The following is a 15,985-nucleotide window of genomic DNA, read 5'->3' on the forward strand; positions in this document are numbered from 1 at the left end:
ATTGCCATCAGCAACAACCAAGAATTGCGCAGTCTACTTAGTTTGAAGTTAAAGGCAAACATGGCTAAGTTTTCAGACACTTCTCTACATAATGCCAAATTATCAAATAGCTACCGTACTTGTTAAACAGAAGTGAATGTTTGACCATGGGGTCCACAGGTTACGTTGTCCTTTGCAATCATTTGACAGCCATGGCCACCTATTTCTGAAGTTGACTCCACACAAAGCACTGCAACGCAGCCAGTTGAGAATCCACTCGGGGAAAAAAAATCTCTGCCAAGGCTGACCAGGAAAGCGTTCAGGCTCGGCCAATACAGGACTCAATTCACAAAACAACTGATCCGTAACGTCTAGGCGGTTTGATACTTCACTGCTCAAATCCTCAAGAGGAGAAAACAGGTTACGTACCAGAGCTTGCTTGTCAGCTAGCCATTCTTTGATCGTCGAGACCGCAATTTCAGCAGCATCATCTTGAGGAAAGCCTGGAGGAAAAGGAAATGAAGATCTCCGTTTTAATTTCAGAAATGTTTGCTAACACGGAATGGGAAAATATTCACGTGGGACCAGTGTGATACGGATCCTTTGTATTTCCACAACCAATTGCTTCTCTTCATAACCTATCCCTGCTTTTGGCAGGAGTTACAAGGAAAGTTTAAAGTTTTCTTTATTTATTAGTGTCACGAGTTGGCTTATATTAACACTGCAATGAAGTTACTGTGAAAATCCCCTAGTTGCCACACTCCGGCACCTGTTAGGGTAAATGCACTCTAACCAGCACGTCTTTCAACTGTGGTGGGGAGCCAGAACAGCCGGAGGAAACCCACGCAGACACGGGTACACTGAAGGAGAGTTTAGCATGGCCCAACGCACATAACCAGTACGTGTTTCGTTCGTGGGAGGAAACTAGAGCACCTGGAGGAAGCCCACGCAAACACAGGGAGAACATGCAGACTCCACACAGACCCAAGGTGGGAATTGAACCCGGGTCCCTGGCAGTGCGAGGCAGCAGTATTAATCGCTGTGCCACCATACTGCCCAAAATCAAAAGGAAATGAAAGTGGGTAAATTATCAATGTCTTCTGGGGCTTAAGCAATTGTAGGGTTTGGATTGTGAAAGGGGAGAGCTGTCAGCATGGAAGAGATTATTAAAAAAGGTAACAAAACACAGCAGAATTTCTATAGCGTCTTTCACCATCAACAGACAGTTCAAAGCACTTTACAGCCAATGAAGTACTTTTGAAGTCTAGTCACCACTGTAATGTAGGTGACCCAGCAGGCATTTTATGCAGAACAAGCTCCCATGAACTTATGATAAAGACCCAGATAATCAGCTATTAATGAAGGTAATTCAGGGATAAACATCGACCCAGGGCACCGGGTAGACCCTCGCCCTTCCTCAAAATCAGTGTCGTGGGAGCTATTATTATCACCTGCGGGAACTTGGTTTAACATCTCACCTGAAAGACAACTGCATCAACAGCAGTCCCTCAGCACTGTATTGCAACGACAGCCTCGGTTTCTATGTAGCCTCACATTGCCAGGGACCCATGTTCAATCCTGGCCTTGGGTGATTGACTGTGTGGAGTTTGCATGTTCTCCCCATGTCTGCATGGGTTTCCTCTGGGTGCTCCAATTTCCTCTCACAATTCAAAGATATGCGGGATAGGGAGATTGGCCATGCTATTTTGCCCCTTAGTGTCCAAAGATGTGCAGATTGGGTAGATTAGCCATGCTAAATTTCTCCTTAGTGTCCAACGATGAGCAGCATAGGTGGATTGGCCATGCTAAATTGCCCCGAGTGTCCCAAGATGTGTGAGCCTCATCTGACACTGATACTCATTGATTTTAGATAGGCAATTGCTACACGACAGAGTGCTCAGACCTGGAGGTTCCCTGGATGATTTTAATGCTATGACAGACCATTTAAGAAGAATTTTAATTCATACAGCACCTTAAACATTGCAAAACAAAAGATTCACAATTGTGACTTGTGGAAAAAGGATCCTGTTCATATTGAGACAGTTTTTAACAAGAAAAAAATTCTCTTCTGATATGACTAAAGCAGGTTAAACCAGTATTATAACGAAATTACTGTTCTCTTCCATGGGAAACCTACAATGCCATCTTTTTCTCATTCAGGCAGTGGATCGTGCTTCACCGATCAATGGAAATCGATACGTTCAGTTGCAAGGTGCTTAATCTCTGCCTGCACATTGACTAAATCCCTTAATTATAATTTCAGCAGTGCCAACTCCTGTGATTCTCAAAGGAACCGATGTAGCTGGTATAGCGGAGGTCTGAGGCTGACGCCAGTGTTGTGGCAGGGGGTGTCAGCCCTGCCTCCTCCAGCTCTGCTTCAGCACTGACCCAGGACTCCTGGCTTGGGCGCGATACTGGGGCTTTGTCCGAGAATCGCAGAGCGCACTCACTGCTGCAGCTTTAGATATGTTCAGGCGTTCGGTTCCAACTCGAGGGCAGGAAACCATCCAGAACATTCTGTGTGAAACGCGCTGATGGTTCCAAGTCACCCGCACAAGAGAAAGGAGAGCAGCTTTCGAACTGGAAGAGTTTTTGCAAATCAGTTTTGAGAATCTGACGGTTTCCCATTGCAAATTGAGTGTAACTTTTTTTTTATTCATTCTTGAAAATGTGGAAGCCAGCATTCAGTGCCCAGTGGGGTTAGCACTGCTGCCTCAGAGCACCAGAGACCCAGGTCCAATTCCCAGCTTGTATGGACTCTGCACGTTCTCTCTGTTTCTGTCTGGGTTTCCTCCAGGAGCTCCAGTTTCCTCCCACAATTCGTAAGATGTGCTGGTTAGGTGGATTGGCCGTGCTAAGTTGTCCCTCAGTGTACCCGAACAGGCGCCGGAGTGTGGCGACTGGGGAATTTCACAGTAGCTTCGTTGCAGTGATAATGTAAACATGCTTGTGACACTAATAAATAAACTTTAAACTTTAATTGCCCTTGAGTGGTGGCGAGCTGCCTTCTTGAACCCAGTGCAGTCCATTAAAGTAGACTTACATTAACACAGCAATGAAGCTACTGTGAAAATTCTCCAGTTGCCACACTCCAGCGCCTATTCGGGTTCACAGAGAGAATTTAGTGTGGTTAACCATACCGTCCTGTGGTATAGGTGCACCCATAATGCTGTTAGCGAGGGATTTTCAGCATTTTGACATGATGACAGTGAAGGAAAGGCGATATATTTCCAAGTCAGGATGATGTGTGGCTTGGAGGGGAACTTGCAGGTGGTGGTCCTCCCACGTATCTGCTCACCTTGTCCTTCCAGATGATCATGGGTTTGGAAGGTGCTGTCCATCTGAACTGGAAATTACTGCATCTCCCATTCCATCAAAGTGCTTCTGAGAAACACTTGACAACAAAACCCCAAGCCTGAACGATTGGGAATTCTCGCCATCCAAAGAGTTGGTGGGAGACACAAGACTCCAAGAGCATTCCACCGCCCCCCCCCACTACTTTACACTTTAACAAGCTGAATCAGGAGGAAGACCAGCCTCGCAGAGTTGCTGGCCAATCATATTAGCAGCAGCTCTCCAGTCTCTACGGCAACAGTGACCGAGAAAGGCACTCCAGGGAGCTCCCTGGTGCTAAGTCCCAAGGTGTCAGAGGTTCCAGGGTGGGAGGGTTGGGTAGCCCTTGACTAGGGGGTGGGGAGGGGCAAAGGGAGGTCCAGAGTCCACCAAGTCTAAAGGGAGGTATTAATGGAGATAGCCACCACCCCCCCTAACCATTCTCCCCACTCCCCAAACACTCTGCCTGAGATAGACCTTTCTTACTTTCTAGGTTGACTCTCTGGGCTGTAATCCATCTGAATATTGAGGCTCGGTAAATGTAGGCTTCCCGTCTGAGCAGTGGCTAAAAATCACTGCGACATCACCGGGAGGAAATCGCGTCTCTGCAGTTTCATAAGTTCATAAGATAAAGAAGCAGAATTAGGCCATTCGGCCCATCGAGTCCACTCTGCCATTCAATCGTAGCTGACATGTTCCTCATCCCCATTTTCCCGCCTTCTCTTCATGATCCTTCAACCCATTACCAATTAAAAATCTGTCCAACCCCTCCTTAAGTTTACTCACTGTTCCAGCATCCACCTCAGTTTGGGGTCACGAATCCTACAGATTCATAACCCTTTGGGAGAAGCAGTTTCTCCTCAACTCTGTTTAAAAGTTGCTACCCCTTATCCTAAGACCACGCGCTCTGGAATGCCACACAAGAGGAAGCATCCACTCCGTGTCTACTTCATCCAGACCTTTTATCATCTTGGAGACCTCAATTTGATCCCCTTATTCTTCTAAATTCCAGAGAGTATAAACCTAAACTGTTCAATCTCTCTTCATACGGCAAACCCCCTCATCTCACATGAATTGCATGTTCTCTTCACCCTACAACCCACTGAGGGGCGGGGGTGGGAGTGGGGTAAATGTTTGGTACAACAGTTAAATAAACGGCAACAAGATTTAACCAGTAAAAGGTCACATGCTCAAATTTCAAGAAAAACCATTGAATAGTGAGCACTGTCACTTCGCTACTGATCACAAAATCCAAGTTGTATATTTCTTAAATGTTCGGTATTGGATTCCGGACAACAGTGGCATTTGGCACCTATCTGTAACTGGCCTTGTGGAGCTGATGGTGCACAATCCTCTTTAAATGCTTGTGGTGTAGGTGTATATAAACGTATCTATATTTTATCCTTTAAAAATCTAATGTTGGTGAAAAACACTTGTCCATTTTTATTCTATCTTAAGACAGGTTACTAAATCTCCCTCTCACAGTCTTTTACAAATCTTTACATTCCAACTTTACTTCTATACTGGGCAGGACTTTCTGCACTCCCCGTAGAATCACAGAATCCCTACAGTGCAGAAGGAGGCCATTTGGCCCATCAAGTCTGTACTTATTCTTACTCAGGCATAACCCATAACCCCACGTCTTTACTCTGGTAATCCCCCTAACCTATATATCTTGGGACACTAAGGGCAAATTTAGCATGGCCAATCCCCCTAACCTACACAACTTTGTATGGGGAGAATGTGTAAACTCCGCACAGACAGGCACCTGAGATTGGAATTGAACCCGGGTCCCTGGCGCTGGGAGGCAGCAGTGCTAACCAGTGTGTCATCACGCTGCCGTTGGCATGTTTCGTGATGGGGGCAAACTGCCATTGGCTGGTGGCAGGATCTTCTGGTCCCACAGCTGTCAACAGGACTTCCTGTTGTATGTAGCACCCCCCCCCCCCCCCCCCCCCCCCCACCTCCACCCCATCGGCAGAAAGCACGTGGCGAGGTCTCATCATCAGGTGGACAAGTTGGAAAATTCTGACCACTGTATATCTGTATGCATGTACACACTATTTATACATTTACAGACATACACACTATGTACACACACACATACACACGTGTGCAAATATACATCCACACACACACACAAAATCATTTCCATTATGTCAACCCTAACAAACTCTTTATAGTCTTCACAGAATCCCTGCAGAAGGAGGCCATTCGGCCTTATCGAGCCTGCACCGACCACAATCCCACCCAGGCCCCGTCCCCATAACCCCAGGCATTTATCCTAGCTAGTCCCCCTGACACTGAGGGACAATTTAGCATGGCCAATCCACCTAACCCCCACATCTTTGGCGTGTGGGGGGAAACCGGAGCATCCCAGAGGAAACCCACGCAGACACGGGGAGAACGTGCAGGCTCCACATGGACAGTGACCCAAGCTGGGAATCGAATCCAGGTCACTGGCACTGTGAGGCAGCGGTGCTAACCACTGTGCCGCCATGCCACACTTAAAAAACCTCCATCATGTCACCGCCCCCAGCCTTTCTCTCCCTGTGTTTGCTGTGATGTATTTTTGAGCACAAAGGAAGGGTTATCCGCCATTGGCCAGTACAGATACAAAGTTCCATTCAGCATCCATGTCTCAACCTCACTGCCAGCATTAAAGTGATAGATTTTATTAGTAAAACTTAGACCATCCAAAACCTGTTGCATCAAACTCATTTAAACACTACGTTAATTAACTTCTGTGATTACCAGTTTTGTCTCAAGTAATTACTTTGTGTGGACAGCTACAATCCCATGGACTTGTACTTAGATATATCAAAATGTCAAGCCCACATATCTGGAAGCTGCATTAATCTTATGATGCACTTAATTATTTTAAAGTTATTCTTAAACTGCTCGCGTTATTTAGTTTTTTAAATTAAAGTACAGACATTTCCAGATAACTGAAAACATCTTGGAAAATTAAGTCAGCGCTCAGTTTCAAGATTTGTTTTTTTTAAAACCAATCTTTCTCTTGCGTTTTCCATTTATTCTTGAGTGGTTCTGCAGGCAGCAGGACTCACCCAAGTGACATTCTTGACAAGGAGTGTCAGTAACTCTTCAGCCGCTGAAGTGTGACCATCTAGCCCTCAGACGTGTCAACTGTTTGCATCCTGGGAAGCTCGTCAACACGTCAACCGGAGCTACAGACCTTGCAGGAATGATACAATCCACTTCAGAAGAAGTTAAAGTTTATTTATTGGTGTTGCAAGTAGGCTTACATTAACGCTGCAATGAAGTTACTGTGAAAATCCCCTAGTCGCCACACTCCGGTGCCTCTTCGGGTACATGGAGGGAGAATTTAGCACAGCCAATGCACCTTAACCAGCACATCTTCCGGACTGTGGAAGAAAACTGGAGGAAACCCCTGCAGACACGGGGAGAATGTGCAAGCTCCACACAGACAACGTCCCAAGCCGGGAATTGAACCCAGATCCCTGGTGCTGAGAGACAGCAATGCTAACCACTATTCCCCCTCACCTACATTCTTTCTAGCTGTATCACAGCTTGGTATGCCTCCTGCTCTGCCCAAGACCGCAAGGAACTACAAAAGGTCGTGAATGTAGCATCACGCAAACCAGCCTCCCATCCATTGACTCTGTCTACACTTCCCGCTGCCTTGGAAAAGCAGCCAGCATAATTAAGGACCCCATGTACCCCGGACATTCTCTCTTCCACCTTCTTCCATCAGGAAAAAGATACACAAGTCTGAGGTCGCGTACCAACTGACTCAAGAACAGCTTCTTCCCTGCTGCCACCAGACTTCTGAATGGACCTACCTCACATTAAGTTGATCTTTTTCTACACTCTAGCAATGACTGTAACACTACATTCTGCACTCTCTCCTTTCTTTCTCTATGAACAGTATGCTTTGTCTGTATAGCATGCAAGAAACAATACTTTTCACTGTATGTTAATACATCTGACAATAATAAATCAAATCAAATCACTGTGCCACCATGCTGCGATTGCGTTTGTCAGACTTTGGTGACATGTTTGAGGTGATACTTAAGCAAGAGAGAAATGAAGGCAGTGCAATTTCCACTGTCGCACTTCATGGTTTCCACAGATGCACGCTGCTGAGAGAGCAGTTCACAACTGTGTTAACACTCTTAAAAGTTCTTACAAACAAGAAATGCTGTGTGCCTGGTAAAGGAGCAGCTGAGATTGAGATGGCTAGGTGGATCACAACTAACTGAAAATCCTGTACCGGCCTTGAGCAATGTGGCATCAACAGCCTTGCGAAAGTTACACAAAGTTGTAGAATCCCTGCAGTGCAGAAGGAGGCCATTCAGCCCATCGAGTCTGCACCAACTCTCTGACAGAGTATCAATGGGTCCACCAACACCCACCCCTCCCATCCTATGCCCTAACCCCACATATGTAGCCCTCTAATCCTCCTAACCTGCATAGCAATGGGACACTAAGGGGCTATTTAGGATGGCTGATCCACTTCACAATATGGCACTGAGGAACACGCAGAAGCTTTCACTGCATCATAGAATCCCTGCAGTGCAGAAGGAGGCCATTCGGTGCATTGAGTCTGCACCAACTCTCTGACACAGTATCTTACCCAGGCTCATTCCTCCACCCTATCCTCTATCCCCCCCCAACATTTACCCCACTTATCGTAAATTAACATGGCCAATTCATCTAACCTGCACAATTTTGAATGTGGGAGGAAACCGGAGAACCTGAAGGAACATAAGAACATAAGAAATAGGAGCAGGAGTCGGCCATCTAGCCCTTCGAGCCTGCCCCGCCATTCAATAAGATCATGGTTGATCTGAAGTGGATCAGTTTCACTTTCCCACCTTCTCCCCATAACCCTTAATTCCCTTGTCTATCAGAAATCTATCTACCCGTGACTTAAATATATTCAACAAGGTAGCCTCCACCACTTCAATGCGCAGAGAATTCCAGAGATTCACCACCCTTTGAGTGAAGAAGTTCCTCCTCAACTCCGTTCTAAACTGCCCCCCCCACCCTTATTTTGAGGCTGTGCCCTCTAGTTTTGGTTCCCTTTCTAAGCGGAAAGAATCTCTCTACCTCTACCCTATCTAGCCCCTTCATTATCTTGTAAGTCTCTATAAGATCCCCCCTCTGCCTTCTAAACTCCAACAAGTACAGACCCAATCCGTACTGTCCTCATAAGCTAACCCCCTCATCTCCGGTGTCAGCCTGGTGAACCTTCTCTGCACTCCCTCCAAGGCCAATATATCCTTACGCAAATAAGGGGACCAAAACTGCACACAGTACTCCAGTTGTGGGCTTACCAGTGCCTCATGCAGACATGGGGAGTACGTGCAGACTCCACACAGACAGTGACCCAAGGCTGGAATTGAACCCGGATCCCTGGCGCTGTGAGGCAGCAGTGCTAACCACTGTGCCACCGTGCTGCTTTCCAAAGTATTCCAAGAGCTCTGGTCTATGAAGATGATTTGTTATTTCATTGTATGCAGTACTCGAGGAAGGAACCAAAAACATTGGATTGGATATTCAAGGCAAAGATTCATGGCTGAAGGGCTTGCTTGAGGCTGGAACACTAGACCAATGTTCGGCTAAACACTGGGGGATTAACCTCTCTGCAACTGTTCTGAGAGTGGACCAGATAATAATGGCAAAACATTAAACAAAATGACACTTAGACAAATACATGAATAGGATGGGAATAGAAGGATACAGACTCTGTAAGTGTATACCATTTTAGTTTAGACAGATATATGATCAGCACAGGCTTGGAGGGCCAAAGGGCCTGTTCCTGTGCTCTACTGTTCTTTGTTCTCTCTGTTCTTTGTTCTTTGACACAAATCAGCACTCACTTCCTTGCGTACTTCCTACAATTTATGTTGGGAAGGGATTCCTACAGACAGGAAGATCGGTCTGCTCGATGCTGTATGCAGTTTAAAGTTTATGTATTTAAGTAAGCTTACTTAAATACGCTGACAATTAAATAACGTAAGTAGGCTTACATTAACGCTGCAATGAAGTTACTATGAAAATCCCCTAGTTGCCACACCCTGGCGCCTGTTCGGGTACGCTGAAAAAGGCTCACAAAACAAGTTTTTTTCAGAATATTTTAGCTTTACCTTCACTACGTATGTGTTCAAATCTTTAATTTGATGTACGTAAACATTTTTAAGAAATGATTTTAGTTTTTAAATTTTAAATTTCCTGGTTAGGTGGTAGGGAGGTCAATGAATATTTTTTGTTATTTGGCAAATTTGGCATGTCAGCTATGACTCTCACCAACTTTTACAGATGAACCATAGAAATCATTCTTTCTGGTTGTATCACAGCTTGGTATGGGCTCCTGCTCTTGCCAAAATCACAAGAAACTACAAAAGGTCATGAATGTAGCCCTGTCCGTCACGCAAACCAGCCTCCCATCCATTGACTCTGTCTACACTTCCTGCAAAGCAGCTGGCATAATTAAGGACCCCACACACCCTGGACATTCTCTCTTTGACCATCTTCCGTCGGAAAAAAGATACAAAAGTCTGAGGTCACATATCAACCGATTCAAGAACAGCTTCTTCCCTTCTGCTGTCGGACTTTTGAATGGACTTGCCTTGCATTCAGTTGATCTTTCTCTACACCCTAGCTGTGACTGTAACACTACATTCTGCACTCTCTCCTTTCCTTCTCTATGAACTGTATGCTTTGTCTGTATAGCACGCAACAAACAATACTTTTCATTGTGTGCTAGTACATGTGACAATAATAAATCAAATCAAATGGGATTACGGTCAGTGCAGACATGATGGGCCAAATGGCCTCCTTCTGCATTGTAGGGATTCTATAAAGATACTATTAACAGCAGGACTTTTTCCCCATCTGACCTACATTATTTTATAATCCCCGTGAAGTTAAAGCATGTTTGCAATAAAAACTTGTATATCCTACTTATTTTCACACTTTCATTGCGTTGTAATTGGAACAAATTTATCATTGAATTGAACCGTCCTTTCCACAGGATCTCAACGGACATCCAGCCCACTGTAATGGGATTAAAATCTTTATCATAAAATCCGCTTCTGGCTGCCTCAATGCTGCTCTGGGATAATGCAACATAAACTGATGCTAAATTAGCAATCTCACTGAAGGAGATCCGAGTGATTGCTTCTATTACAAATGGGAACATTCAACGTTAGTAGTAACAACAGGTCAAGCTTGGGCTTTGAGTAGATTAAATATTAATTCAGGAAATTAAAACCAAAGTTAGTTAACTTTCTCAACTACTATTTGAATTGTTAAGCTTTTTTCTAAAATAATAGGGTTGGGATACAAACTGCCACCTCCCCTCCCGGTCTATCTTTCGTCTGTTCTTTCAGTTGATGGTGATTAGCTGTGGGAGAATTTAACTGACCCCGACCTCTCTCACACTGGAATATCGAGACCAATTGTAAAGCCCTAATAAATGCTGAAAGAATAGACCAGACACAGCACATTCTGCTCCGTATTTATTCAATTAGGTGTCCGGGGAAGCACCCTCAAAACCCTTTTTTATTGAAGGTACCATTCAATTGTTGTTTCAGGAGAATTTAGCAAAGAATTACGTTGAACGTACGTGCTCCGAAACAGATATTTCAATCTAATTGCTTTACACTCCAACATGAACAACCTCCCATTCCTCTATCTCATCCTATCCCTTTCTCCCTCACATGCAAAAACACAAGACTTAGGGTCAGCAGGAGGCCATTCAGCCCTTTCAGCCTGCTCTGCCTTTCATTAAGATCATGGTTCATACAATCCCTACAATGCAGGAGGAGACCATTTGGCCCATCGAGCCTGCATCAGCATCAACACCACTCAAATCCTATCGCCATTACCTCATGTTACTCTGATAATCCACGTAGTTATCTTAATAATCCCCCTGACACTGGTGTCAATTTGGCACGGCCAATCCATCTAACCCGCACATCTCCGAACTGTGGGAGGAAACCGGAGCACCCAGAGGAAACCCATGCAGACACGGGGAGGAAGTGCAAACTTCGCAGAGACAGTGACCCAAGCTGGGAATCGAACCTCTTCATCCCAGGAATCAGTTAATTGAACCTCTCTGAACTGCATCTAATGGCACAGTGGTTAGCACTGCTGCCTCAAAGCGCCAGGGACATGCGTTCGATGCCGGCTTGGATCACTGTCTGTGCAGAGTCTGCACATTCTTCCCCATGATTGCATGGGTTTCCTCTGGGTGCTCCGGTTTTCTCCCACAGTCCAAAAGACGTGCTGGTTTGGTGCATTGGCCGTTCTAAATTCGCCCTCAGTGTATCTGAACAGGCACCGGACTGTGGCGACTGGGGGATTTTCATGATAACTTCATTGCAGTGTTGACGTAAGCCTACTTGTGGCAGTAATAAATAAACTTAATCCAATTATATCCTTTGTTAGATAAGGAGGCCCCCAGACTGCACACAGTACTTTAAATGTGGTCTCACCAACACCCTGTACAACTGTAGTCAAACTTACCTCCCATGTAACCAACTTCAGTTTGTATCAACCACTCCCATGGTAGGTAGTTCTGCATTCCAAGTTTTAGTCTATAATCCTAGACCACAGTGCACTATTCACATTCCGACCATTATCTTGCAATTGTGTCTCTGTCTATATATGTTGTGTTTGTGAACCTACCTCTCCACTCACATAATGAAGGGGCAGCACTCCGAAAGTTTCAGATTCCAAATAAACCTGTTGGACTTTAACCTGGTGTTGTGAGACTTCTGACTGGGCCCCACCCCAGTTCAACGCCGGCATCTCTGCATCAAGATCTCGAGACAGTGAACCAAGGCATTTAACATCACAGGAAGCAGAGCTGCGTACTCATGATAAATTAGGCTGTTTCGTTTAGACTGGCCTTCCCTAAAAATCGCAACTGAAGTCCAGCCCACGGTGATGGGAATAAAGTCTCAGTCGGAAAATCTGTTTTGGCACTCTCAACCCAACATAAATGAGTTGTAAATTGGCAATCTCATTGAGAGGGATCCAAGTGACTGCTGGACGTTGGAAATGGGATAATGCAGTAACAACAGCTCACTCAAGCTTGAGGTGAACTCGTTTTAATTTTTCTCTGCAAGAGCTTCCATGTATTTTGTGGTGTTATCCAATACTCCTGTCAGTGCTTCTGTTGTGGGATGTGCACATCTTCTGCCATGAACCCCACTTCCCCAAGGCACAGGACAATTATATTTTTCTCTCACTAATTTCTCTTTCCACAGAGCCTGGTAACCCACGTGTGAAATATAGCCCAGAGAGCAGGTAGGAACATTCAAAATAGGAGAAGTAAACCAGGTGGAGAAGGTAGTCAGGAATGCTTGCCTTCATCGGTTGGGGCAATGAGTTTAAAAATTGGTGAGTCATGTTGCAGCTTTAGAGAACCTCAGTTAGGCCGCACTTGGAATATAATGTTCAATTCTGGTCACCACACTACCAGAAAGATGTGGAGGCTTTGGAGAGGAAACAGAAAAGATTTACCAGGATGTTGCCTGCTATGGAGGGCATTAGCTATGAGGAGAGGTCGGAGAAACTTGATTTGTCCTCACTGGAATGACGGAGGTTGAGGGGCGACCTGATAGAAGTCTACAGGATTACGAGGGGCATGGACAGGGTGGATAGACTGAAGCTTTTCCCCAGGATGGAAGAGTCAATTACTAGGGGGCACAGGTTTAAGGTGCAAGGGGCAAGGTTTAAAAGAGATGTATGAGGCAAGAGGGTGGTAGGTGCCTGGAACTTGCTGCCGAGGCAGGGAATGGAAGCAGATACGATAGTAACTTTTAAGGGACATCTTGACAAATACATGAATAGAGTGGGAATAGAGTGAGACAGTCCCCAGAAGGTTAGAAACCAGCCTCCCACCAACGGACTCTATCAGCTAGCATCATTAAGGACTCCACGCACCCCGGATATTCTCACTTCCACCTTCTTCCTTTGGGAAAAAGATACAAAAGTCTAAGGTCCAATCGACAGGGCCTTGGTGAGGCCACACCTGGAGTATTGTGTGCCGTTTTGGTCTCCTTTTCTGAGGAAGGATGTTCTTGCTCTGGAGGGAATGCAGTGAGCGTTTACCAGGCTGATTCTGGGGATGGTGGGACTGATGTACGAGGAGAGATTGACCAGGTTAGGATTGTTTTCATTGGAGTTCAGATGAATGAGGGGGGGACCTCATAGAGACTTATAAAATTCTAACAGGACTAGACAGGGTAGATGCAGGGAGGATGTTCCCGATGGTGGGGGGAGTCCCAGAACCAGGGGTCACAGTCTGGGGATTCAGGGTGGACCATTTAGGACAGAGATGAGGAGACATTTCTTCACCCAAAGAGTGGAGAGCCTGTGGAATTCATTACCACAGGAAGTAGTTGATGCCAAAACATTGAATGTATTCAAGAGGCGGCTGGATATACCATTGGGGGTGAATGGGATTAAAAGTTAGGGTGAAAAAGCAGGATTAGACTACTAAATTGGATGATCAGCCATAATCATAATGAATGGCAAAGCAGGTTCGAAGGGCCAAATGGCCTCCCCCTGCTTCTATCTTCTATGTTTCTATGTCTCATCCTTTTAAAAAGTATCTGGATGAGCAGTTGGCACGTTCAGGGCAATGGGCCAAGTGCTGGTGGATGGGATGAGGTGGGAGGTCACGTGTCAGTGCAGACTCGACAAGCTGAAGGGTCTCTTCTGCACTGTGCAATTCTATGGTCCGGCGGTGAGACAGCTCTGCCTCAGCATTCCTTCAGCGAGGACTGCAGAATTCCCAATCAGTGCTACGTTGACAATCGTGTTGCATTGATGGGGAGGCGATGGCGTAATGGTATTATCGTTAGACAATTATTCCAAAAACTCAGCTAATGTTCTGGGGGACCCGGGTTCGAATCCCACCATGGCAGATGGTGGAACTTGAATTCAATTTTTTTTTGAAAAATCTGGAATTAAGAATCTACCGATGGCCATGGAACCACTGTCGATTGTTGGAAAAACCCACTTGGGTCACTAATACCCTTTAGGGAAGGAAATCTACCTCCTTAACCAGTCTGGCCTACGTGTGACTCTAGAGCCACAGCAACGTGGTTGACTCTCAACTGCCCTCGGAAAACTAGGGATGGGCAATGAATGCTGGCCAGCCAGCGACGCCCATGTCCCAGTAATGAATAAAAGAACAAATTGACCCAAATAAAAAAATCTCAGCCAACCATTGAAAAAGCATGATTAATTTAAGAGGGAAAGCCTTTTGTTCAAAACCTGTGGGGAGAGTGAGGAATATTGAACATAATGTCAAGGAGATGCGTCTTGCCAATAACCCCAATTTTAATCATTGATATTTCTGAACAAAGACAAGAAAATCTTTGTGAAAGCTCCATGAAGCACAGTAATGCAGGATCTCCTGCAGCTTTTATATGTGATTTTTAACAGCTTTTACTGCCATCTAATGAATCAATTCAGCCTGGATTAACTTTTCATCAGAATATCCACTTTCAATCTTATCTCCGGAGACACACTCAGAAACTGCATCTGACAATTACACATTTCAGTGCAGCCAGTGACAGGCAGCCACACTGAATCCGTCAACCAGAGACCAACTTTCCAGCCCCTCGCTGCGACACACAACAACATCGGCGAACCTGCCAAAACCGGCGGGCAGGGAAGCCACTAGCCGCGCCTCACTGCTGACCGGTTCCGTAAAGCAGCTTGGACAATCTGGACAGGGAAAAAAAAAGCTCAATTTCACGAAAGATAAAAACCCGTGGAGGTGATGGGAAAGAGCGCGGGCTTGCTGCAGTGTGTGTGCCTGCTTGGAATATTGAAAAGGATAAAGGGAACCTCAGAGTGTAGAAAATTCTCCAGCACAAAATGAGGGTCAGAGAGGAGGTGGTGAAAGCAGACTGCAGCCTATCAGGGGAGCACGGCTCAAAGCACACCAGAGGCTGAAAAATAGTCCCAGCTTAAAGATACCGTCAGAGTCGGGGAAAAAACACTGCATTCTGAACAAGCTTCGCCCATGCATAGTGGAGATTTGATATTCACTACAGTTTGGTTATATTGCGGGCAATCACATTGGCCGCCTGTGCAAACACTGGCGGGGCCTCAAGATCCGAAACATCTCCAGATCTTTCCCGCCAGTGACATCATCACGTTCTCACGTAGGATGGGCGTCAACGTGCTGTACATTCACAGAATCATAGAACCCCTACAGAGCAGAAGGTGGCCATTCGGCCCACTGACCACAACTCCACCCAGCTCCTATCCCCCTAACCCCAAATATTTATCTTTCTAGTCCGCCCGTCACTAAAGGCCAATTGATCCTGGTCAATCAACCTAACCCGCACATCTCCAGAGTGTGGAAGGAAACCCACGCAGACACGGGGAGAACGTGCAGACTCCACACAGGCAGTGACCCGAAGTCGGAATTGAACTCAGGTCCCTGGTGCTGTGAAGCAGCAAGTGCTAACCACTCTGCCATCTTACCACCCAAGTGACATTGTGATAGTCAATATCTGTATCACAGCAATTCATTTAAGTATATTTAAGGGGAGGCGATGGCTTAGTGATATTATCACTAGGCTATTAAATCAGAAACTCAGGTCATGTTCTGGGGATTCAGGTTCGAATCCCGCCATGGCAAATGGTGGAATTT

At 45.7% G+C, this 15,985-nt stretch overlaps 1 protein-coding gene across 2 annotated transcripts in view; it reads right to left on the bottom strand.

Moving 5' to 3' along the window:
- Positions 1-15,985, bottom strand: part of macrod2 (mono-ADP ribosylhydrolase 2) — an 855,710-nt gene that overhangs the window by 183,429 nt on the left and 656,296 nt on the right. For both annotated transcript variants that reach the window (XM_080200007.1, XM_080200006.1), the window contains exon 9: positions 409-482. In XM_080200007.1, coding sequence (XP_080056133.1) covers positions 409-482 — 74 coding nt within the window. The remainder of the gene's footprint in view (positions 1-408; positions 483-15,985) is intronic.

Source organism: Carcharhinus amblyrhynchos, chromosome 12, assembly GCF_965287045.1.
Source record: "Carcharhinus amblyrhynchos chromosome 12, sCarAmb.v2.hapA, whole genome shotgun sequence".
Lineage (NCBI taxonomy): Eukaryota > Metazoa > Chordata > Chondrichthyes > Carcharhiniformes > Carcharhinidae > Carcharhinus > Carcharhinus amblyrhynchos.